Genomic DNA, 27,448 nt, shown 5'->3' on the forward strand with positions numbered 1-27,448 from the left:
CATAGTAATTTTTAGTTAGAACTATAAACACCATTTTCGACTAAAACGATATGATACAGAAAATAGAATGTGTGAACTCAAAATGTTGGCATTAATGCGTATGATGCTAAAATTGAAAATAGCTGGCTTACAAATGATCACAACATAATTTGTTTTATTTACGTAGCTAAGAATTAGTTTAGATAATTCTTCCGATACATTAATCTCATAAGGGATCAGATCCATGTATCAAATAATAAGATATAATAAGATCTTACTGAAACTACAGGTTCACAGTCTATGAGAACGGAAAAAGTCAGTGCATAAGACAATATGAACCGTGGAACTACATAACTACCCCGATTATCAATTTGCCAAAGTGAGTGGTTATAGAAAAACCCCAGAAACAAAGTCAAACAACAAATATTACCAACTCACAATTTATCCAGCAGTGGAACGCTCCGGAAAACATTAGGCTCGATCTCTTTTATCCAGTTCTCGCTGAGATTCCTGAAAATAGGAATACATTAGTGAAGTCCTGTAGGGAAAAGGTATATAGAGGGATTGGAGGGAGATAAAGACAGTACGTACATACTCACAGGAACAGCAGGGAAGGCATTCCTCGCAGTGTGCCGTGGGAAAGTAGAGTGATCTTGTTATGCGAAAGGTCTCTGAAACATTTCGTATAAAATAATTTATATTGTTAAACATAATGATCTAAAAAAAAAACCTTAGATCATTAAATGTACTAACACATTAACATTTCTATTCCGCACAAGAATTAACTAATTTATACCCCAATTATGAAGTTCTAGAACAATAGTTCATAGTCTTAATTTGGTTACATTATAAACTAAAAATGTAGAAGATGAAATCCTGCGCGAACTTAATAAAATAGTATTACATAAATAAATTTATAAAATAATCTTATAAATTTAAATACTTACAGGCCAGCTAAGCTGTGTAGTCCTATGAAAGCTTCAGGTTCAATAGAATGGATCTCTTGTCCTTGTAGATCACTATGGTAAAACAAATCGGCTTTATTTTATATTTTTATGCTTACTTAAACGCCTATTTACTATTTTCTTATATGTTTTAATGGTACGTTTGTTTGTATAGCCTCGTAAGGGATGCGAATCTAAACCTATTTTGTAAACATCCAAAAAATAATCTATATTTTATTATAATGTAGGTTTTAATCTCATTGACGAAATAAAATGTATAAAAAGTCCTTTAATTGACCAATTGATTGCCTAATGGGTTTTCAAGGAGTTTCTTATGACATATTTAAACATAAAGCAGTGAAAATAGTTGAGAGGAAAAAACGTGCCCTGACATGGCTAACCCCAGTGGACTCTTAGCTAGACATCAGACAGGTTTATAACCCTCCTGGTTCTGATTGTCTGCCACTTAATAGACACACCTACTCTTACATTTGTACGTAGCCATAGCCTCTCTGGAATAGCTGCACGGTAAGTACTCGTAAAGACACAGCGTTTTATTGCATGATACACTCGTCAACAATATCACTGAAGAGTTGGATATTTTGAAACAGTAGTTAGTAACAAATGCCTGTGTTGTTTAAGCTGCATACTGTTTTGTGGTTGTATTTTATAATTACACGTATATCCATGGAATTAAATTAATTGCTTGAACGCCCTAGAATGTGTGAGAATACGACTTTGTTGTAGGTTCCTTGGAGATGTGAGACATTAACTTAAGTAACATATGCAATTAGAAAAACACTTATTATTCAAATCCTTTATATTATACGAAATAGTGTACTGTGTGATTTATAAGAAGGCATTGCATTTACTGTATACAAAACTAGCCTCTGCACTTAGTATGATGCAAATAAACAGTATGTAGTAATTTGTGTTACTAAATTCAGTAAAGCACAAAACACTATAACGGTTTTAAAATTCAACGTGATTCATAACTTTCAAAAAATCCTATCGTGTTAAGATAATATTATTTATCTTTGTGCAATTTGAACAAAGATGATTTCAAGTAAAACTAAAAATATGCAGCAATTTTAAGTTGAAACCTTCTTCAATCTCAATATAAGTTTTCAAATCACCCAATCTCATAAAGTAGAACGATAAAAAGATTTTAACAAATCTATTTTAATTTGAAATTTTATTAAAACATACTAAAGGCTACTATGAACAAAATCCTCATCTGGTACTTACAGAGATATTATAGAGTAAAGGCCATAAAATGCGTAGGCCTGAATCGCTTGAAGCTTGTTTCCTTGTAGATGTCTGGAGGGATAATATTTTCAGATTAATACTCGTATATTAACACCAATTATGTTGATTAAACATAACCTTTCGCCTTAGTTTGAAATGTTTCCATGCAATACAATACAAGAGATATTTATAAGGGAAATCATGTATAATTTTAACCAAACAACAAATAGCTAACTAATTAAATTGTGTGTGACCAAATAACTACGGTTAGATAGATGGATTTAATCATTTTCATTTTGAAATATGTTTTAATTCAACATATCACAATATTGTAATTTGTGATTTACAATTGCTTTTAAATTTTTTAATAAATTAATGTTTACGTTCTCTAGTGGATTGCAAAATGTCTTCGTAATTATCCTATCAATCACGTCTACTTTACTATGATAAAAAATCATTTTAATAAGATTTACTTGTATCATACCTGCACACTGACACTAAAATAATATCCTTAATATGGAAAAAATACCCCCACCATAGCAAACCTGCAGACTAAGCGAATTTCCATTTGCCTTATCGGATTATACTAAAATGTCTCCTTAAAGGTTTTACATTTATTCCCTATATAAGTAGAATTAGTTTAACGAGTACTTAGGTTTGCTGCAACAGGGAGGGTAAAAGTATTTTTTTTTTTTTGTAAAATGTTAATAGTAAGTTAGAAATAAAATCATTTTCCTAAAATTATCAAAATATGTTCATGAACAAGCAAACTACAACAGTTTACTTATTCTCCATAAGAATAACATGGCAATTTTAAATTTAAAATTTTTTGAAATTTTATCCGTAACCATTAAGTGCATACTACAGTGTACTAAATTATTTGTTTTTAAGCTCTAGAAAATCGTTTGAAAATAAATTTTATGTTTTTTTTTTTCAAAAATGGTAAAACCCAAATTTTACCCCATAAAATTTCCTAGTAACCAAAGTTCCCATAGTCCGATCATCCTGGTTCGTCAGTTCGAATACATGTAGGTTTTTACGTTTATACAAAATTTTATCAAAACCGGATCATGCTCGAGTTATCATGCTAACGGACACACACGAACGGATGGTGTTTTTGGCCTCTAGGGACCTCAAAACAAAAAAAGTAAATCGGTCCCGGGTCCAAGTCACCATGATTACTACGGTAATTTTCCTGTAAGGGAAATTTTCAAATAAGTAACTCCCTTAGTTAGTTTTATTTCAAACAATCTTCACTTATATTATGTCATTTTGCAATCATACATCATTATGTCATCATCAGTGTATCATCCTAAATGTTGACGAATTGACACTTACAATGCTTTAAGGCTAGCGAGTCCGTAGAATGACCCATTGCTAAGGTAAGTAATGAGGTTGTCATGGAGATCCAATACTGAGAGTCGCCATTGGTTGCGGAACATAAGAGGTGGCAGAGCCCTCAGACTGTTGTTGCTCAGGTCTCTGGAACATTCAAAGTAAACAACTAATCAGCTATCTATTAGTTATGAAGATGAAAGGCACGAAATATGCCAAGTAAAGTTATAATAAATTGACGCTAAGACAAAAGGGACCCTATCATTACCGTACCTCATAGAAAAGTGTAATATACAATAGAATTATGAATTTCACAAGAACACTGATAATTTATATCAAGTAGTATTTTAATAGTAATTACATTTTTAAATTTCCATTGCCAGAAAGCTCTACCAATCGGCATAAAGTCTCTGAATCGATTAAAGTTGTAGTGTTAAGAGTATTAAGAGATTGTACTTCTACATTGTTGTACCTCACATTGTTGTAACACAGGAGAAACTTGCAAGGAGAACTTTTGATAGGTACGTGCTTAGATTAGAAACATACGGTTTCTTGTAATGTTTTACAGCTGGGTCTAGATATAGAGAGGGAATATGTGTTTTGAATTATCTCTATGATAACTTAAGATGATGATAATAGTACGAGACAATGATCAGTAAGCATGTTATTAATTTAAACAATGGTCAGCTAATTTGTTTAAGATTAATTAAATATCAACCAAGAAAATTGGCCAAATCAGTATGAAGTCAAGTTTTAATTGTTTTGCATGGATAACACTTATGTTTTAATATCATTATGTGGCTGTGGATCAATTTTAAACAAGGGCATTTATTTATCGTACGATACCAAAGTAACTCTATGAACCATTTATATCAAATTTAATTCAGTAAATGGTTTCCTATAACGATAAATGTACTCAATAAATAAGTCAACAGGACATCGGAAACCTTGTTTGGTTTTAATTTATAGACGTGTTGCAAGTTAGAGAGCAGTTGGTGACAAACGGAACCACAACTAATTAATTGGCAAATATATACACCACGTAGGAGCTTGGTATATATTTAAGCTTTGTGATGGTATCTTTTTTATTTACTCTACTGCTATTTGATTCGAGATATACCTTAAAAACATGGAAACGATTGGTCCATTCGTATCATACTTTTAATAACACCTTATTGTTTCATTGCTGTTTAAGATTCATTCTAAGTAGAGTGAGAAACACGTCTAATATAGTTTTTAACATAACAATTCACAAAGTAGGTAATTACTTACAAGTATAGAATTCTTTCAAATTGCACAAAAGTGTCGTTGTTCAAGGTTTCATTCAGCTGATTACTTCCAAGATGACTGAAACAAAAATATTTTACTCTTAAAATACTCACTTTTAACTTTTAATCCTTCTGTTTGTTTATTTGTTTTTGTATCTACTATAGAATTGTCGAAAGATATCTTCAACTGAATTCATTAAAAAGTAATATTAACCTTAAACCCCTTTAAAATAATCTAAGCTTTGTTTTTTCCATAACCACATCAGAATTAATAGGCAATAATTATTATTTATTTTTCATTTATGGAGAAATAACATATATTTTTAAGTCAACCCAGAAATTATTCAGTCATTGCAATCTTTCAATAAGGGCAATATAGAGAGGTTAAGTTGCGATTATCTGTATAGATAAAAACCAAAATTAAACAGATTAATTTAAACCAGAGGTAGTCCAGTGGTCGAAAGCTCGACCAAAGATATGTAATGTACAGACTTCTATATCCCCCCCCCCCCGGTATATAAAACATGTGATTGGAATTTCTTCTATTTTTTCCATGTTATTTTTTAAAATTTTAAATTCATTTTTGTGCTTATTGTTTTACCTATTTTTTATCTCTAAAGGTTTTCTGCACGTCTACAGGAAAATTTCTTTTCATCACTCCGTAACGAAAGTAACTACTTTCGATAACAGCTGACATCACTGAAAGTAGTCGTTTCCCAAGCTCTAATTTAGGGCGAGGGAAAATCGATCAGCTGATTTTCCCTCGCTCTAAATTTACTTTCCCTCGCTCTCAATTAGTTCTCTATTTATTCACTACGCGCACTAGTGTTTTGTTATGGTTTAATTTAATGATTTGAATCTGCTGCATGTATTGTTCAAAGTTGTTTTATTCTTTTATTTTGATATTTAAACAAAATGTATTGAGAAATATACGTAGGTTTCCTTTTAGAAAATTTTATTTTATTTTATTTTGATGTTCAATCAAATTAATTGAGAAATAAAATACAGTAGTTGTAATATTACTGAGGTCTGCTATTCTGTGTTTGTGTATTTTTGCGTCGTGATGAAAAGTATCGTTCATAACTCGTACCGAAAGTTATTATCCGGCACTTGCTCCATTATTCCCGTCCTCGGCTTCGCCTCGTACGTGAAAATAGCACTCACATACTCGGCTTCGCCTCGCACGTGAAATTGATGTTCCCTGTGTTTGGCTTCGCCTCACACAAAAACTTGAGCGCGCGACGGAAAATTCCACTTTCGGTCCTAGTAATGAAATATACTATTTCATCACTTCTTAACAAAAGTAACTATTTTCGATAACAGCTGACATCAATGAAAGTAGTCGTTTCCCAAGCTCTAATTTAGGGCGAGGGAAAATCGAACAGCTGATTTTCCCTCGCTCTAAATTTACTTTCCCTCGCTCTCAATTACTTCTCCATTTATTCACCACGCGCGCTAGTGTTTTTTTACGGTTTAATTTAATGATTTGAATCAGCTGTGTGTGTTCTTAAACGTTGTTTTATTCTTTTATTTTGATGTTTAAACAAAATTCATTGAGAATATACGTAGGCTAACTTTAGAATATTTTCTCCTATTTTTTTGTTTTAAAAATTAATCAAAAATAGACGTAAGTTTCCTTTTAGAAGATTTTATTTTATTTTGATGTTCAATCAAATTAATTCAGAAATAAAATAGTTGCAATATTACTGAGGTCTGCTATTCTGTGTTCTTGGATTTTTGCGTCTTGATGAAAAGTATCGTTCATAACTTGTACCGAAAGTTATTATCCGGCACTTGCTCCATTATTCCCCTCCTCGGCTTCGCCTCGTACGTGAAAATAGCTCTCACATACTCGGCTTCGCCTCGCACGTGAAATTGGGGTTCCCTGGGTTTCCCCCAAAAACTTGAGCGCGCGACGGAAAATGCCACTTTCGGTCCTAGTAATGAAATATACTATTCCAACAGTATGAGTAGAATTTCCCTGTAATGCAAATGAGCTGAGAAAAAGGGTAAAAAACATGCTTGCCTATTAATATATAGATTAATCTGTTTGGATGAAAATTAAGATTGAAGCTCAAAATTCGTGTAACCGAGCTGTCTGGCATGTTCAAAGCAACCTCTTGTTTTCGGGTGGGCCTGGCCTACGAGGACTGTTTTCCACAGCAGCACGGACTCTATCGAATGTCAGTTGTCTGGCGTCTCATCTGACTTAGGACGGCATGTCAGCTTCTATTTGAATGCAAAATCCGTTGTTCTCAAGTTAGAAGATTGTGCTACGTGACGGAACGTCTCCACACCACACTAATTAAAAGAATGCACGGAACTGCCGCTGAGCTGCAATGACTAAATCATTATTTTTTTTATACACGACTCATCATTACAATCTGTCGAGCGGTTTCAGAGTCCATGTATATATATATCCATATAACCATACATACATACATAGTTCCTCTTTTGTATATATAGATAGATACAATATTGGAAACATTATCAATACTAGAGAAAAATAGACTATTTCTCCCTCTAATATATATTTTGTATTGGACTATTTAACTACATCGAATCAGTCATTCAGTAAATTTGACTTTTAATTGAGGTAAAAACTGCAGTTAAACTTAAAAGTTTCTGTCCAATTTATGGAAAACTTGGAATGTAAATACTCTAAAAAGCCTCGTATTTAACACTTTTTTTTGTCCTAGGACGCTAGGCACGAGCCTGGGATTGTTTTTCACATTACTTCAGGCTAGACCTAGGGGTTGCGGCATTATCACTTAGATAAAATCCATTGGTGACTTGGCGGGGATCGAACCCGGGACCTCACGGACCAAAGTCCCGCGCTCTAGCCACTACGCCAGCTCGCTCCCCTCGTATTTAACACTAGGACTGCAGATACTTCAAATGTTTTGCAAGACTGAATAATTTTGTTTGGTTTTATTGTTGTTTCAACACAGTTGCCAATCCACCCTAAACACTGTAAAGGGCTGTTATATTAAGCATCTACTAGTTTACGAAATACGAATATACAGAAAATGAGAATGTAATAAAAAATTAGAATAAGAAAATATCCTATTTTCTTTAAATTAGAATTCATTAAGCACTCCTGGAGTAATCATTGAAAACAAGCAAAGATCAGCTGATGTTTAAAAACACCTACAACCAAGTGATCTCCTTCTCAGTGTCGGTGGGGACGGAGACAAGATGGCGGTCGGTACAGTTGATGTGGATATCCCTACACTCGCACTGAGGCGTGCTGGCTGAACAGGTAAATGCTGGAAAATAGATAAAGAGTTTTTGTATATCTTGAGTGAGCAAATTCTTTACAACAATAATAGTTTTGCCGCTATAAAAATATTTTTTTATTCGAATGATTAATTTCCTGGCTAAAAATGGTATTCTCATTAACTACCCTTAATCCTAAATAAATGTTTTTAACTATGTAGAGGCAAAAAAAACAAATCCTGGGAAACATAGCGATATTTTTTATACCTGGCGTTATCAGGTTATGAATAAAAGTATATTTTTATCACTAGATAAGATGTAAAAATATAAGTTGTAAATAGCTTCCAGTCAGGCAAAGTTGTGTCACGTGTGTTAGTAGCTTTATTGTTATCGTTTGTCGATTGATGTTTAAAATGGTTATTTTTATGCTTAATTTATTTATTGGTTCACTCATTCATTTTTATATTTTTTTATTGTACATTATAACACGTTTTTTTATTCCATGAGAATACCATTATGTCTATATACAGCAATTTATTACAATTTTTTATGAGGAATAATTAATCAAAAATCAATACATGCTCAAAACCATTAAGAGCTAAAGCAAATAGAATTATGTTATTGGATACAACAATCAATATAATCAAATAATGCATACTAGTTTATAAGTTTATTAAATGTTCAAATCGTTTTCACAATGCATATTATGGGAAATTAATTGATTATATACATAAGTGTATCCATCAACTCGATGCGCCAATCATATCCAACAAGCTGTATAAATCAGCATTTTTTGTGACATTGAAAGTTAACGGTAATAGTAGTTTACGCAACGATTGCGTTAAGTTAGTCTTTACGACACGAGTAGAAAATTTAAGGCACGAGCCTTGGCGAGTGCCTTAAAAACTTCTACGAGTGACGTAAAGACTATTAACGCGAGTTGCGTACACTACTTTACCTACGATAGTTTTTTAGGTACTAACAATCTGGTTTATAATAACTAACAATCATTACTCATAACTTCTTAGAGAGGTTATGTTTTCGTTGATTGTCATTGCCACTGAAAGTGATGCAACGACTTATTGTATAATCAGCTGGTTTCATGTAATTACGTGTTTGTAAAATTTCGTTAAATAATAAGTTACTATTTTTTTGCAGGCAATAGCTTCTTCTAGCAGCATTCTCACCATAAATACTGTATCAGTTACAGTTAGGGAAATATTGCATATTTATTTGGACAACTGAACAATATAATGAATCAGTTAATTTACAGTTGGATCTCAGCATCGAATATGTCGTCCACAACGATTTGGGTGAAACAACGGTTAAGAGGTTTTCAAAATAAACCAGAAGCTCATTTTTATTTAACAATCTACCTTTATTTTGTTTTGTCCATTTAATGAATTGCTAGTATGTAATTTCATACAACACTTACACATCAGATTTCAGACAACACTTACCACAGATTTGCAACTCTGATTAAAAGTTTTGATATGAAACCAAACATTTTTGAACCAACTAGAATTACAGACACAACCAGCACATGCATAGACAATTTTTTAACCAACTTTGAAATATTATCAGCAGCAGTAAAAGAACCCCATATTTCAGACCACTGTGCTATCTCAATAGAAATAAGCCTACCTGAAATTATCTCAAACCAAAATAGTATCTCAAACCAAAATAAAACCATAGAAAAAAGAATAATTACTGATGAAAATCTTCATGAACTTAAAATAAGGCTACAGTCAGAGGACTGGAACTCAGTATATGATGCTCCTGATATTAATACCAAATATGATAGCTTTATAGAAACATTCAAATATTATTTTGATATCAGCTGCCCGAATAAAAAAACAAAACTTAATCTCAGTCGCAAAGGAAAAAACAAATGGATGAACAATGAGATAATAGCTGCAAAGGAAAAAATGTTCCAACAATACTCTGTATGGAGGCTGACAGGAATGATATCTGACAAAGAATTATACCTAAAGCTTAAAGATAAATATAAAAACAAAATACAGGAAAGCAAAATAAAATGGGCACACGATTGCATATCCAGCTCAAAAAATAAATCTAAAGACTCTTGGAAGATTATAAACAGCATTAGGCCAAAAGAAAATTCAGACTGTAATAATATTATACTGAATATTGACGGTAACAAAATAGAAAATCCTATAGAAGTGTGTGAAACCCTAAATGACTATTTTGTTAATGTTTCGAAGCTTGTTAACAAGGATCAGGAAACCCATGCCTTATCTGGTTTTAGGAGGAATGGCACTGCTGAACTTGGACAATTTCATTTGATTACATCTGCTTACCTTCTGGATTTGTTCTCAAAGCTACCATCTAAACACTCTAGTGGTGTAGATGGAATCAGTATGCATGTCCTAAAATATTGTAGGGAGGAAGTGGCAGTTCCTCTTACCCACATAGTCAATTTTTCACTGACATCTGGAATTTTCCCTCAGAATTGCAAAATTGCAAAAATAAAACCAGTTTTTAAAAAGTCAGACAGAACTGATCCGGGGAATTATCGCCCAATCTCTCTCCTACCAGTCGTTTCAAAATTGATTGAGAAAGTTGTTTCGGAGCAACTTAGCAACTTCTTGGAAAAAAATAACATATTGTGTGACAGACAATATGGTTTTAGACGCAACAAATCAACAAAATTGGCACTCATTGATTTCATCAACAGCAGTATAGACGCAATGGAGGCTGGAGAGACGGTAGTTGGTTGTTTTGCTGATCTCTCCAAAGCCTTCGATTGTGTCGAACCTGCGATTCTATTGGAAAAATTGGCATCAATTGGAATCTCAGGACTTGCGCTGAAGTGGCTCACATCCTATATGAGCAACCGATTCCAAGTCACTGAGATTAAAAAAAAACTCAAATTCAAAAACTGAAAGAATTTCATCAACAAAAAAACTGATCTCCAATGGCGTCCCCCAGGGATCTGTCCTTGGACCTCTCCTTTTCTTGGTCTACATCAACAACATCACAGATACTGTTCCGCAGGACAGCGTCTACCTCTTTGCGGATGATACAACGTTATTCGTAAGGGGAACTGACGACGCGGCCCTGGAGGTAGAATCTAATCAAAGAGCAAATGATTTGGCTGACTTTTTTTCCTCAAACAAACTCAAATTAAATTCACAAAAAACAGGATACATGTGTATCCAAACTGCAAAAAGACAAAATTTAAAAAATAATAGGACTCCGAACCTATTAATTGGAGAGGATCAAATTCAAATTTCAAAAACTGCCGACTTTTGGGGGGTGAGATTGGACGATAAATTGAGCTGGGATGCACAAATAAAAAAACTGGAGGGGTCTATGGCTCGAGGGGTCTTTGTACTTCGAAGAATAAGAACCTTCGGAAACCTGGCTCTCTCTAAACTTGTGTATTTTGGCCTAATAGAACAGCACATTTTGTACTCAATCATTCTATGGGGAGCTGTTAAGAAGAATATTGACCGGATCTTTGTTTGGCAGAATATGGCAGTAAGAGCAATCTTGGGCATGCCGCCTCGGACCAGCTGCAAAAATGTTTATAAAGAACTTGGCTTTCTCACAGTCCCTTCACTTTATATCTATGAATCAGTTTGCTATATAAAATCACAGAACATTAAACCAACTTTTACAAATCACACTTACAACACACGAACAAAGGGCACACATGCAGTCCAACATAAACTCACAAAATTTGAACACAAACCAGATTACATGGGAATGAAATTGTACCAGGCCCTACCGAAAAAATTACTTGAAATTCAGAGCTTAACAAAATTCAAATCAGAATTAAAAAAATATCTAGTAGAGTTAAGTTTAGAGGACATAGACAGTTACCTAGACGGTGAAAAAAATTAGTATTAAGCTGGTTATTCTTTGTATTAACCCTGACCTGTCCAATTCCTTAAGGCAAAGGACTACGGACGGAGAGATCATGTATCATGTATGTATGTATGTATACATTTGTTTCGATTTTGGTGGCAAAGGATTAGCACAAACAGTTTGTGCTCTCGTTTCCATCTCGTCAACTTCACTTTCACTAAAACTGAAATTTTTAAATCAGTTTAATCTACCTTCCTTTAAACACCAACTTAGGTTAAAATTACGCGAGTATCAACAGGAACATTGAACAAGACGGACCAACAATTAAAATTGTCAACTGATCAGCTGATCAGCTGATTAGTTGACGTTCGAAACATTTTAATTTTACTTCTTTTCTCTCAATCCTTGAATCTCATTGGTCCGTTACCCGTGTTGATATGAGAAAAACTATGCTGGTATGAAATGAAACTATGCTGATATAAAAGTAAACTCTTTCAATTTAACTTTTCAATTCTAAGAACTGAACTGAAATGGCTACTTTAAAAAATAACTGTTGTAGGTAAAAAAATACGTTTCAATTAAATTGATTATTGGATATGATATTACAATTTCAATATATTTGCCATAAAGTGGCTGGGGGATATGAAGCTGATAGAAATTGATGATAAACTCTATGCATTCATCATTTATAAATGTCAATATAATGAATGAGATTGTAATACTTATCAGTTAGTAGCTTTAGTCAGTAGCGCGGTGGTCTGTTGATAAACGGCAATGATGTCTTGATTGCCACTTAAATGCATCAGAATTATTCGTTGTTGTACTGTTGTACCGGCTAGGCTTTTGCTTTGCTTTATTCTTTACACGCACCGGCCTTTTAGGTCAATGTCGACAGACAAATGAAAAATATCACCACTCTCATTAAATAAAAAGTATAAACGAATAGCATTGTTAAACATGTTTAACCAACTTACGGCAGCCATCCTCATCGTTCCAGGACCCCTTGCAGTCTATCGCATGGTCACACAGCAGGGATATGTTTAGGCAAGGACCTCCTCTGCATTTAAACTGATTCTGTTCCACACATTCCCATTCTCCTATAAAGAGGGAAAATAATGGTATTTTAAACGTGTATCCTGGACGCTTTATCTGATTCAATGGGCATGTTGTATACGTCCAGTTAGAAAAAAACACATATAAAAGGCTATATAAAGTTAAAAGTATTTTTAAAACTAGGTCTACATTTTTTAGACCATTGCTTAAAAACTCTTTAGCACTCATTTTTTGCGTCGCCAATGGGATTTGTATGAGACATTCTTGTCAACATTGTTGTTACATAGTGTTATCTATGTATCATTTATGCTTGATAATTACATTAGCTGTTTAAATCTATAATTCTTTACAAGCCCGAGGCAAAATGCTTTTTTACTACAAACTCTTAAGGTAGTAAAACACTATTCTTTAAGGAATTTAATGATATAATGTTAACTCAGTGTTCACTGTTCACTGCACTAGTATAAAATAGCGGTTTTTATTTTGTAAGATTGGTCTAATAAACATATACAAAATGGTAAAAATATAAAATATGAATTACTAATGTACACAAAATAATGCTGATAAAGAAGTTATTTAATGTGCACACAATAAAAACTTGAACACTTTCGTACTGTACACGATACAACATTATTGATGTTTCCTCTAGTTTTTATTTTACTATTTGAATAGTTAATTGCCAAGGTAAAACATCGTTTTCCCACTGCATCAAATACAGATTTTATAATATTTAACAGTAATAAAACAAGCTACACTTTTTTAATATTCTCGCTATTAGCCTACTTTTCTAAAACTATTACAATAACATACCTTTGCCAAGTTTGGATAATTTATCGCAGGGGTTTGAGCAACGAACCTTTATAATGAGTTGTTCATTTTAACTCAAGGATTTTCTGGTACATCAAATCATTGTAAGGCTATGCAATCGAAATCACAAGTGTCCAACCTTTGTCCGACATGCCACTTGGTCGATAAATCAGCTCGACTAAGTGTCATGTCAGACAAATGGTAGACATAAAAACTTACGACAATGTTTGAGGTGTGAACCGTCAGCACAGCCGTCTCGTGGAGAGCCGCTGTCGTAGCATCTCAGTCTAGCGTCCACACATTGCCCACTGTCACAAGTAAACTGGTCCGGGCCACACAACCGGGTGGCTGAGATATAACAACAACCAGCAAATCAAGCACTTGTGGTGGATATATGACATAGTGACTAACAATAAAACAATATACCCATTTGGGATTGTTATATTATTAAAAATGATTAAAAGATCGACAAAAGAAGCCTTTGACGACAATACACAATTTTGCCCGAGTTAAAATAAGAATAATCATCATCATAACTGTTAATCCGAGATGACTGAAAACTATGTATCCTCAACATAAGATTTTTTAAGCCTTAATAGCTTTACTTTAATACGTTTAATTTAAATGACGGCCGTACGAAGGTAGGTATTTCAAACCAAATATGAATGGAGATGAGTGTAGCATGAGTGGTGCGATATTGTAGTCTTTTTAGTTACAAAGGCCGGCATGTCCCCTATACTTTTTACTTTATACTTTCTTATTAAATGGCGACCATACAAAGTAGGTATTTCAAGCCAAGTATGAATGGAGATGAAGTATGTAGGATGAGTGGTGCGATCTTGTAGTCTTGTTAGTGACTAAGACCGACATTCCTTAGACACAGCTGTCAATTAATAGCCCTACCAGGGCGGATCCAGAGACGAAGTTTGGGGGGACCTACTAGGGGGTATAGGGGCTATGGAAACCCCCCAGTCAGAGGGGGGTGCTGGGCCGCCACCGGAAAATTTTGAAATTTTGAACATTAAAACAAGCATATTTAACGACACTGTAATAGAAACGCCCAGAATGTTCCTAGAAAACTAATCCCAATCCATTTAATTTGGTTTGTTTTCTACCGCCTTCGACTGGGTGTGTGACGAAAATCAAAGCAATTTTGTTCCAAGGTCATGCTTGACCAAACGATAATTTTAAATTATTTTTAATATTTGTGATGATATTTATACATATTTGAACCCAAACTTAAAAGCAATGCGGCAAAAAATCACTCACTTCACTATATAAATATCATTTAATAGTTAGAATTATTTACTTTATAGTTATATTGCATTATGAGCGTTCCAAATAGATAAACAAATGTTAATGAATATGAAAATTTTGGAATACGTATAAACAAGTTCCAGGAAAATTAATCTAACTGGATCGGTAACACTATGAGTTATACAGGGTGTTTTTTTTAAAACTTGCATCTTTATTTATGTAAAAACCGCAAAAGATAGAAATATGCAATTTTCGGGAATCATCTATTGACGTAGGGGGCCCAATTGTTTTGAATTCTACATTACATTCACATTCCCCCCCTTTCCCCCCTGCCACCAACTTAATTTTTTTAAATAGCAAGGTACCCCTTGTGACATATCAAATGAAAGAGCATGAAAAAAGAAAATGTTTGATGAAAAAAAAATTGAAAATTGGTTCATAAATTTGCAAGATATTTCCCCCTCCCCCTCCCCGGAACTTTTTTTTTTAATAGCAAGATACCCCTTGTGACATATCAAATGAAAGAGCATGAAAAAAGAAAATGTTTGGTGAAATTTATTTTTCATTTGATATGTCGCAAGGGCGGGTACCTTGCTATTAAAAAACAAATTATGTGTAGGGGAAAAGGGGGGGGGATTATCTCACAAATTCATGAGCCGATTTTAATTTTGTTTTCACCAAAAATTTTCTTTTTTCATGCTCTTTCATTTGATATGTCACAAGGGGTACCTTGCTATTAAAAAAAAAAATAAGTTCTGGGGAGGGGGAGGGGGAAATATCTCGCAAATTTGTGAACCGATTTTCAATTTTTTTTCATCAAACATTTTCTTTTTTTATACTCTTTTATTTGATATGTCACAAGGGGTACCTTGCTATTTAAAAAAATTAAGTTGGTGGCATGGGGGGAAAGGGGGGGAATGTGAATGTAACGTAGAATTCAAAACAATTGGGCCCCCTACGTCAATAGATGATTCCCGCAAACTGCATATTTCTATCTATTGCGGTTTTTACATAAATAAAGATGCAAGTTTTTAAAAAAACACCCTGTATACAGGGTGATTGATATAAGTGTGCCAGCCGTTTTATTCGAAAACTATAAGAGATATCAAAAAAAGTTAAATGGTAAGTGCCTTGGATTTTTTATTTAAAAAATTGTAGTCAAGTCGAAAAAATTATTTTAGCCGCCATTTTTCCAATATGGCCGCCAACTTTGATTGTTCTTACAGAACACCCTGTATTTTATGATGTATTCCGGTAGAAAATGTAATTTTAAGACGATTTTACTCTTGTGATTTTTTTTATAAACCTAACCGTTTCAAAGATAATAATGGTTAAAGTTTTGAAATTTCGGCATGAGAAAGAGTTTCGATAAAGGCCTAAGCAAGCATGCCAGCTGTTTTATTCGAAAACTATTAGAAATTTCACAACTTAAACCATTATTATCTTTGAAATGGTTAGGTTTATGAAAAAAATTACAAGAATAAAATCGTCTTAAAATTACATTTTCTACCGGAATACATCATAAAATACAGAGTGTTCTATAAGAAAAATCCAAGTTGGCGGCCATATTGGAAAAATGGCGGCTAAAATAATTTTGTTGACTCGACTATAATTTTTTAAATAAAAAATCCAAGGCACTTAACATTTAACTTTTTTTTATATATCTTATGGTTTTCGAATAAAACGGCTGGCACACTTATATCAATCACCCTGTATACAGTACAGTATATAGAAGGGTGTTCAAAAAGGTGGGGACATAATTTAAGTTGATTCCTTGGGTCAAAATAAAGAGAAAATCAAGAATAACATTTTTTTTCAAAATCGCTTCGTTAACCAGATATCCACTATTTTTGTATCTTTTACATAAACATTTTTATCTTTGAATTTTTATGACCGATCTTTAAGCATACGTGTATTATATTATTGAAGCAGTCATATTTAGGCACAAAAATGTATTAATTAGAAAAGATACCATATTTACGTAGTTTATTCAAATCACAACCAGAATGCACATCCAAACAAACAAAAACATGGCATGGTGTTCAAAAATTAGAGATGTCCTATTAACCGATGCCGATGGGAAAAGTGAGAACAAGAAGGTATGCAGTGCACAGTGTAGTGTCTCCCACTCAGACCAAGGGATTTTACCTTCACATTTTGATTGCTAAGCTACCCCATTTCCGATGCATATCAACATTTACAGTGTCCTAATAAGTATATGAGTTTTTTAGATTTCCATCGTTAAACTGAAATTTGAAAGATAAAAATGTTATTCCTGTTAAATTTAAAGTTATATAATTGATTTAATATGATAAATTTTGTATATTTTGACAAACAAAATCTTCGTTTGGATGGGACGTTCCAATTTAAGCTCCTCCGCGTGGATACGCCCCTGGCCCATACCGCCAATGGCAACTACCTACAGTTTATGGTGGAATCCGAACCAAATTTTTGCCTTGTAATTTTTTTAATTACAATGCCTTCAGCGCTAAATAATTTTGAAGAAAAGACTGGCCAATAATTCTAATAAATTGTCAAAAATCATTGCGTCTTTTGTTACTCACGACTTGTGTAAAATTACATTTTCGAATAACACATCCATTATTTTTTGAGCTAATCGTGCATCTCATAAATAGTCATCAAGGGTATTTTGTTTGCTACAGTTATTTACCATGACTTACTGTCGAGGCCACACGTAATCGGTACATAATGTTGTGGTCTAATGAACCTGTATGGTTTACTATGATTATCTTATGTCCAGATTGGTAAACTTGATAATTGTTACTGGTAAAGAGGGAAAACTTTGAAAAACCCTCAGTTTGTTTTGCAACATTTGTATGAATTAAAATAAATTTTGTTCCCGTTAAAAAGTAAAGCGATGATCGATTTTACTATCATTAGCCGTTTATAAATTGGAAATGTTCCTCATTTCATGCAATTTAATAACAAATTTACTATCAGTTCACGTTTCTTACTCCAAACATTAAAATACGGCAATATGTAGGATATAAATTTTGCTGAATATATAATTTAATATCTTATTTAAATCTGATCTGAAATCTGATTCATCATCTCCTTGCTGCAATTGAAGTTGTTATTGATATCAAGTTATGTATGCGACTATAACATCATACACTGTTATTGACTAAATCATTTAAAAATAGGTTTTACGGTTTAATATTTTTCAAATAGAATGCTTTAACAAAATAATAGCGTTGAAACTTGAACTCCGAAAAATTCAGACCCTACCACTAATAGCTTTTATCTGTTATATTTTCGAATAGTTATTAGGCCTAATCTGCGATTACCGAATACCAAAACAACTAAGAGTGTAAACGCCACTAAAATTGTAGGCTAGTAATGTCTTTGATACTTTGGCTTTAGACCCGACTTGACAAATTGGTTTTGGCCCCAAAACAGATTGTTAGGGTTCTAGTTCTAATGCAGTCCTGATCGTAGGGCATACAGCCAATAAATCCGTAGGTAGAACCTTTCGTATGAAACATAAGCCAAGTTACATGTTGGAGCATTTTATGCATTTATAGACGTGGGTTATAATTTCTAAATCAGTTGGTACGCTCATGATTTACTAAAGCATTAGTGATTGACTGTCGGGTTTGTAATTGGCAGTTTGTCTCTAGACTGGTATCAATCAGTCAATCACAGAACGTAGATCAAAGGTAAACTCTGGCTAAAAGCCTGTCTAACTATGGCTATTTTGCATGCAGGCACAGCTCTTAAGAACCAAGTAGGATACATCAAACAAAACCGCTTCAATGTCAAAACACCATCATAACAACAACAATTAAATTTTCATTAATAGATTTAATTGTTTTGCTCCAAATCAGTTACGGATAAAACTCCGGGCCAATGATGTGTTTTTGTGTTGTGAACTTTCTAGTTGCATACTGATCCGACGATGGTGCTTGTGCTGAAATGCGCATACTCCAGTAGGATAAATATTGGACCGCAAGGTGACAATAATGTATTTTAACCTTTTTATTTATTAAACATCAGATTTGTATATAACAATATTGATTAATGATATGATCCAACATGGCTGGTTGAAACGAAAAAGGTTTTAAAACTATGTACTATGTACGAAAATCATTTATTCATTGGAAGTATATTTTTGGCTTTAATATTAGCGAATTCTTTACTTAAAATGCAATGATCATTGAAAATACTGTTAAAATTCTAGGTTCATGCTACATTGCGAATCAATGGCGAAACTACTGCATTTTTGCTTAGTCAATAAAAAGTAACATATATGAAAACTGAATTACAAAATGTTCATAATTAAAATCAATTCAATCCCTCCAAATTTCTTTATTCCCAAATAATACCCTAATTTTCTATGTTAATAAGTTATTTTTTAAGTTAATTGTTTATTTATACAACAGATTATTTAGTTTAAAGCTTGTCAAATACAAACGACTTTGGTTTTTAACAAATACAATGAAGTGATTAATGAACAAAATAACTGTAATGTCAGTCAAGTGCTTGGCTGATAAATTGTATTACACTTTGGGTCGTGTCCATGGCATCGTAAATACATAAATCTTAAAAAAAATTGTTAATAACTAAAATGAACTATAGTTGCTATAATGTATATAAAGCAAGGGCCCAATGGAGTTCCTCATCTAAGGGAATAACCAAGTCTCGAAGGGACCAGTTTTTAAATAATACCCCTTCAATTAGTAAATCATTTAACGAGAATATAATGCAATATTGAGAAACAAGATCAAACAGGGCGTATCGTATCACCGCCGATAGATATAAAAAGAGATACAACCATAACAATCATAAATATATTAGAAAGACAATGAATAATCAAACAAAATATGCTATTCTCGTCGTCATTGGGAGGAAGATACTCAAGACATTTGCAACTAGACATTTCAAGTAGTATTCCGCAAACATCTTGATCTTGCCACAGCAAACGCTTGTCAAGGACCATGACTGTTAGTACAACTCTGAGAGAGTTATCTCTTTGACCAACGTTCTTGAACTACCTTCATCGATTAGACGCCATTTCTCTTTGTATTATCAATTATAATTACCTAAAATCAATATAAAGTAAAAAAACTCCTGCTTTAAGATATAACCCTCTAGAAAAGTTATTTTAGCGAATTTCCCAATAGAGAAGAAACTACCATAGGTGGTATGGAAAGACCTACCTCTAGGACCATTTTTATTTTTTATTTTGATGTACCAGATGCCGAAAACACTATTCGTTCAAATGTTTATAATTTAATATAACCTTTTAATATTTTTATTTTTTATCACTATATATAGAATATTTATGTGTTTGTGTCTGAATGTTTGTGTAAGTACTAGAACATGATAACTCGAGTTATTTTGGTCAGATTTTGCTAATATTTAGTAAGAATGTGTAGAGCTCGATAAACTCGAATTATTTTGCAAGATCGGGTCATGGGAAAAGGATGTTAGGGGATTTGAATAACGTAGAAAATTATAAAACACTGTACATTGAAAATTCTAATGTTATTCTTATGGAACAAATTTAAACTGTTGTAGTTTAATTTTTAATGGAAAGCTCGTATACTTGCACACCAAATGTATGATTTCATCCTATACTACTAACATTATATAAAATAAATACCCCCTCCCCTCACCAAATCTGCAGACTGAGCGATTTTTTTGCCATATTTATTCTTTATTTAATACCATTAGTTTAACGAGCACTTAGGTTTGCTGCTACAGAGAAATAAATACAGGGTTAGTAAAAAGTGTGGAGACCCCCTGTTATTTTTTTAACAGCCCGTACTAGAAAAACTAAACTCGGCACACCATTATGGCATGTTATGAAGTACTTTTTGGGCATAACCACCACTTGGCGTTCTTCCCCAAAATGAGGGATTTTAAGGGAATCTAAAAAATTTCAAATCCAAAGACCCATCGAGTGACCCCTCATTTTGAAGGTCATAATAAAAGAAAAGTAACAACGCAAACCATAGGTCTCTATCTTAACACAGTAAAATATGGCAGCTAATTGAATATAAAATTGCAAGTTATTTCCAATTTCTAAAGATTTCAATCAGCTTCCATTTTTTACTGGATTGAGATAGAAACCTCTAGCTTGCGTTGTTAGTTTTCATTTACCAGGACCTTCAAAATGAGGGGTCACTCGATGGGGCTTATTATTGAAAACTTTTGAGTTTCCCCCAAAATCCCCCATTTTGGGTTTGGTAAGCAAGTGGCTATTAGGCTTAAAAAGTACTTCATAACATGCCAAAAAGGTGTTTAGAGTTTAGTTTTCCTAGTGTGAGCCGCTACAAAATTTACAGCAGGTCTCCAGACTTGGAAAGCTGTAAGAGTTAAATTGAACTTCTGAGAATTTCAATTGGCTGCCATTTTTTACTGGATTGAGATAAAGACCTCTAGTTTGCGTTGTTGGTTTTCTTTTACACGGACCTTCAAAATGAGGGGGATCACTCGATGGGTCTTTGTATTTGAAATGTTTGAGTTTCCCCCAAAATTCCCCATTTTGGGGATGTACACCAAGTGACGGTTATGCCCAAAAAGTACTTCATTACATGTCATAAAGGTGTGCCGAGTTTAGTTTTTCTAGTATGGGCCGTTAAAAAAATAACAGAGGGTCTCCACACTTTTTACTAACCCTGTATATTAAATATATTAAATGATATATGTTAAATAAATAATAAATAATAATAATAATAATAAATAATAAATATATCAAAAATTTTGAACGAATGGTGTTTTTGGCCTCTGAAGACCTCAAGACGAAAATTATATCAGTTCTGGATCTGGTCTTACAATGAGACCTACAGTAATAGCTTGTTCCCTATAAGGGAGATTCGCTAAAACACTTTAACACTTTTTCCCTTCCCCATAGGAGCGAACCTCAGTTAGTTATGGAAACATTTTAGTTGAAATCCAATAAGAAAAAATTGAATTCGATTAGTCTGCAGTTTCGCTGTAACAAGGTATTATATGGTTAAAATGAAGAGAATTTGTACAAACTTCCTTAGGCCGTCAAAAACGTATCTTGATCCATACAGTGGTTAATAATCAGCATCTCTATAGGATAGTTATAAAAACATTTAGAAGGAAATTTCATATCTTCTTACTGTTTTAAAATATTCTCCCGTCTGACTGAGTATTTGAACTAAGTAATTTTATGTATATTTATGTACTAAATATTCAATAACAAACCGTATGTTTTTGTAAAGGGATCCGAAATAGCAAGTAAAATAAACTGCCGTGATCTAAATTTGGACTTAGAGCTTTGTGATTAAATAAGTTACTGATAAAAGTAAGTTTATTATAAGTAAGAGTAATGATTTATTTTTTATTATTTGTCCAAACCATAGGAAACTTAGTCTTGACATGAGCATATTTTCAAGAGATGATTTTTTATTTTTACTCCATTCGCATTGAAAGTAAATATTCAGAGAAAAGAGATTAAATAACTTAATCTTAAACAGCAAACATAACTGAAATGACATATTATATACAACTAAAAAGTCTACCTGTGTGTTATGATAAGTTAATTATAGTGGTAGGAAAGATCTAGGGTGTATAACGAGCACAGACAGTCATTGCCGCTTTTAAAATAATGTATGGCCGCATCCAGCTAAAGCTTCGTGCGGTCATCTGCAGCCCTCGAGCGGCAATGAAGTACGTTTAGCTCTTAATTCACAGATAGCATTTGGTATTCCTAAAGTATACAGTTTCCTATATTTTGGTGACATACTTACAACAATTAGATTCGTCAGATCCGTCCGGACAGTCTATGAAGTAATCGCACCAAAACTGTTGAGCGAGACACTGCCCACCCACCTGGCACTTGACGTAGCCTTCCCTGCATACCTTCGAGCCTGGTAATGTAAAACAAGGAGTTAAACTGTTAAGCAACACACTGCCCACCCACCTGGCACTTGACGCAGCCTTCCCTGCATACCTTCGAGCCTGCGGATGTAAAACAAGGAGTTAAACTGTTGAGCGAGACACTGCCCACCCACCTAGCACTTGACGTAGCCTTCCCTGCATACCTTCGAGCCTGGGGATGTAAAACAAGGAGTTAAACTGTTGAGCGACACACTGCCCAACCACCTAGCACTTGACGCAGCCTTCCCTGCATACCTTCGAGCCTGTGGATGTAAAACTAGGAGTTAAACTGTTGAGCGAGACACTGCCCACCCACCTAGCACTTGACGTAGCCTTCCCTGCATACCGTCGAGCCTGGTAATGTAAAACAAGGAGTTAAACTGTTGAGCAACACACTGCCCACCCACCTGGCACTTGACGCAGCCTTCCCTGCATACCTTCGAGCCTGCGGATGTAAAACAAGGAGTTAAACTGTTGAGCGACACACTGCCCACCCACCTAGGACTTTACGCAGCCTTCCCTGCATACCTTCAAACCTGGGGATGTAAAACAAGGAGTTAAACTGTTGAGCGACACACTGCCCACCCACCTAGCACTTGACGCAGCCTTCCCTGCATACCTTCGAGCCTGCGGATGTAAAACAAGGAGTTAAACTGTTGAGCGAGACACTGCCCACCCACCTGGCACTTGACGTAGCCTTCCCTGCATACCTTCGAGCCTGCGGATGTAAAACAAGGAGTTAAACTGTTGAGCGACACACTGCCCACCCACCTAGCACTTGACGTAGCTTCCCTGCATACCTTCGAGCCTGCGGATGTAAAACAAGGAGTTAACTGTTGAGCGACACACTGCCCACCCACCTGGCACTTGACGCAGCCTTCCCTGCATACCTTCGAGCCTGCGGATGTAAAACAAGGAGTTAAACTGTTGAGCGACACACTGCCCACCCACCTGGCACTTGACGTAGCCTTCCCTGCATACCATCGAGCCTGCGGATGTAAAACAAGGAGTTAAACTGTTGAGCGACACACTGCCCACCCACCTGGCACTTGACGTAGCCTTCCCTGCATACCTTCGAGCCTGCGGATGTAAAACAAGGAGTTAAACTGTTGAGCGACACACTGCCCACCCACCTGGCACTTGACGTAGCCTTCCCTGCATACCATCGAGCCTGCGGATGTAAAACAAGGAGTTAAACTGTTGAGCGACACACTGCCCACCCACCTTGCACTTGACGTAGCCTTCCCTGCATACCTTCGAGCCTGCGGATGTAAAACAAGGAGTTAAACTGTTGAGCGAGACACTGCCCACCCACCTAGCACTTGACGTAGCCTTCCCTGCATACCTTCGAGCCTGCGGATGTAAAACAAGGAGTTAAACTGTTGAGCGACACACTGCCCAACCACCTAGCACTTGACGTAGCCTTCCCTGCATACCATCGAGCCTGCGGATGTAAAACAAGGAGTTAAACTGTTGAGCGACACACTGCCCACCCACCTGGCACTTGACGTAGCCTTCCCTGCATACCATCGAGCCTGCGGATGTAAAACAAGGAGTTAAACTGTTGAGCGACACACTGCCCACCCACCTAGCACTTGACGTAGCCTTCCCTGCATACCTTCGAGCCTGCGGATGTAAAACAAGGAGTTAAACTGTTGAGCGACACACTGCCCACCCACCTGGCACTTGACGTAGCCTTCCCTGCATACCATCGAGCCTGCGGATGTAAAACAAGGAGTTAAACTGTTGAGCGACACACTGCCCACCCACCTAGCACTTGACGTAGCCTTCCCTGCATACCTTCGAACCTGGGGATGTAAAACAATATAACAGTATAATTGGGTATATGTCTTAAACCAAAGACAAATTTCTAAATAAAAAAAAAGTTAAATGAAGGTCCAAGACTCACTTTAGATTTGTCAGATTTGATATAGTGATTTATAAAATAAAAGCCAAACATTTACTAAGTAATTCAAAATCAGAAAGAACTTGGTGACGCAATAACATCTCGAGATATAAATCTTTTAATAAAGAAGATTTCTAAAAAGTTAAATTCAATATTGTTTTGGTTATTGTAGCTCGTCTCTCACTCGTTCGATTTGAATGATTAAATGGTCAAATGAAAGCCCTTTCACCACAGAATATTTAAAGGCTGGACTGAACTGCAAGCGTTGATCAGAACTTGTGATATAATAAAAATTATATCTTAAAAAATTTACGAAAGTACGAAACGTCCATAAGAAATGTATCGGGGAGAGTTTTCGTTTGAATATATATTCAAAACGTAAACAGATATTTAAAAACGGATTTCGGCATTGAAATCAGCGTGAAAATCAAATTTATAATCATGCGTCATAACGTTATCATTACATTTAATTTTTTTTTATATCCAATATGGTGGATCCAAGATGCCGGCCAAAAATGAGTTCCCTATCGAAATTAAGTACTAACCACCCAATAAACATCGGTGGTTGTCCCAAGTCAATATCTCAAAGAATTTTGAATAAAAAATGCATGTTGTACCTTTTTTTTCAAATTGGTCCAATGTTGGGAAAAACCGCAATTTTTAATTGTGATTTTAGGTGGTTTCTTGTGAACCGATTTTTGCCAACTTTTAGTGTGTCACTCTGCAAACCCAACACTACAAAATAAAACCATAAAACGTTTTCTTGAAATTTTTTTACGTTCCCTGTGTCAGTTTTTTTTAGTGTGCTTGGACTATATCATAAAACATAGCATATAAAACATAAAAGGTAAGCTATGGGTTTAGTGGTCCCGCAATATCTTAAGTTAGGTATTTGAAACTATAATTGCCGGCGTAAAACCATATCTTAGGGTGTTCAGAGTTTTAATATACCGTTTTTATAAACACCACTTTCTCGTGATTTCTTTTTGTTTTTACTTTGTTTCAATATAGTATAAGTATAATCACTGAAAAATTCTTTGGTTTCAAACAAAAATTTTATTTTCTGTGCCACAATAATGCTTTTAGTGACTTAGATAATTGGCAGATGCAATATGATCTAAAATATATGAAATTAATGTGTAGAGGGTAAGATTATCTTCATTAGGTTCGATCGGGTAACTTCGTTAACCAGCAAGATTGGGTAAAGCACAATTGCATTAAAATCATCGTGTAAAGCCCAAAATACAAATGTTTTTGTGTATTCATGCATTGTTGTAAGTTTCAGATGTTATAAATGAAATAACGTTTAAAAATATATATATAAATTGTAGTTTTTGTAATTTTAGAGTTCCCAGTTTATTATCAGGCAGAAACAGTAAAACGTTGTAGTTGGGCCAAGTTGGTTTGTGATATATATATATATATATACATATAATTTATTTTATATCATAGACTACAGTTAAAATATTTCGAAAAATTGCCTTTTCCTTGACCATTTCAGCAAACCCAAGTATACATCAAACATATTGTTTTTAGTAGGGATCAAATCCGACAAGTTTAGGGATAATCTTCTCGCAAACTTACTGACTAAGCTCATTACACTTTTGTGATTGGATTTTCAATATTCAATCATCTACGTTGATTGTCTAGGATAATCTTTAGGAGAACTATTTAAGGGTAAGTTAAATTGATTCGTGGTTATGTTTCGTATTGATTGTAATGCTAGCTGTACACCTAGTCTTAATCAATCTAATGATCGTGCTATTTACTTACTGCAGTTAATTTCGTCCGTCTTATCCATACAGTCAAGTGTGAGGTCACAGTAAGAGTTATAGGGGATGCACTGACCATTAGAACAGCTCCACTCTCCCTCTCTACACTCGGTAACTGCAAACATATAGAGTCTTATGAGAGTTTTGTGAGGATTCTGAAAGTGACATATAACCTTTTTCATAACAACTACAATAATTTTGGAAAAATCTTAATTTATTTGTTATTCTCTAACGGTTAAAGTTGGGAAACTCAAATGTGCGACATTCTGTCACCATTACTGCGTAGTTTAATGCAAACGTTTATTTAACACTTATGACCTGTATATCATAGATTATAAATAATATTATTTGTATAGTATAAATCTATACATAAAGTACTTTTCTTTCCTGAGTAACAATGAGGTGGTAATAGTCCAGGATCTGAAGGGGGTTGAGCATGCATGAAAAGGGTGACGCAATTTTATTTCTGTTTGTTGTTATAGGCACTATAGTGATCACGAAAACGCATGTCGTCGCCCCCCCAGCGTGGTCGACAACCCGGGGGGGAGGGGGGCAATATGGCGGGGGGCGCCGTTTACTAAAACGCCTATAACTCAAGAACTATTCTAGGTAGAACATTGCAATAAACGTCAATTTACTCAAAAAATTATGATCTTTAAAAATGTTAATGTAGTGAAATTCGTATCTTTGATGGGTTTTTAGTTATTTTATATTGAAGCTAAAAATCAATATGGGGTTATGGGGTTAAAATAGGTTTTTCCCATTTTTTACCCTAATAACCAAACAAATTGCAATTTATTTCTTAACCCATTTTGTAGAGCTTAAAAAAAGAAATAATTTAGTATAGCAAAGGGCTGTTGTATGCCTAACGGTTATGGATATAGTTAAAAAAACTTAAATTCAAAATGCCCATGTTATTCTTACGGAGAATCAAAAAAACTGTTGTAGTTT

General features: G+C 34.4%; 1 protein-coding gene across 1 annotated transcript in view; it reads right to left on the minus strand.

Annotated features, from left to right (window-relative positions):
* The window catches only part of LOC128995115 (G-protein coupled receptor GRL101-like), a 119,057-nt gene that overhangs the window by 17,542 nt on the left and 74,067 nt on the right, over positions 1-27,448 (minus strand). The window contains exons 11-24 of the mRNA XM_054420021.1: positions 26,499-26,612; positions 23,409-23,537; positions 23,227-23,264; positions 23,075-23,173; positions 22,690-22,900; positions 13,907-14,035; positions 12,802-12,924; positions 7,929-8,043; positions 4,779-4,853; positions 3,510-3,653; positions 2,172-2,243; positions 927-998; positions 579-650; positions 418-489 (exon numbers count right to left, since the gene is read on the minus strand). Of these exons, the coding sequence (XP_054275996.1) occupies positions 418-489; positions 579-650; positions 927-998; positions 2,172-2,243; positions 3,510-3,653; positions 4,779-4,853; positions 7,929-8,043; positions 12,802-12,924; positions 13,907-14,035; positions 22,690-22,900; positions 23,075-23,173; positions 23,227-23,264; positions 23,409-23,537; positions 26,499-26,612 (1,465 nt within the window). The remainder of the gene's footprint in view (positions 1-417; positions 490-578; positions 651-926; positions 999-2,171; positions 2,244-3,509; positions 3,654-4,778; positions 4,854-7,928; positions 8,044-12,801; positions 12,925-13,906; positions 14,036-22,689; positions 22,901-23,074; positions 23,174-23,226; positions 23,265-23,408; positions 23,538-26,498; positions 26,613-27,448) is intronic.

The sequence above is a fragment of the Macrosteles quadrilineatus genome, unplaced genomic scaffold (genome assembly GCF_028750875.1).
Source record: "Macrosteles quadrilineatus isolate MER2022 unplaced genomic scaffold, UCM_ALF_1.0 Scaffold_1__1_contigs__length_201487025, whole genome shotgun sequence".
Taxonomy (NCBI): domain Eukaryota; kingdom Metazoa; phylum Arthropoda; class Insecta; order Hemiptera; family Cicadellidae; genus Macrosteles; species Macrosteles quadrilineatus.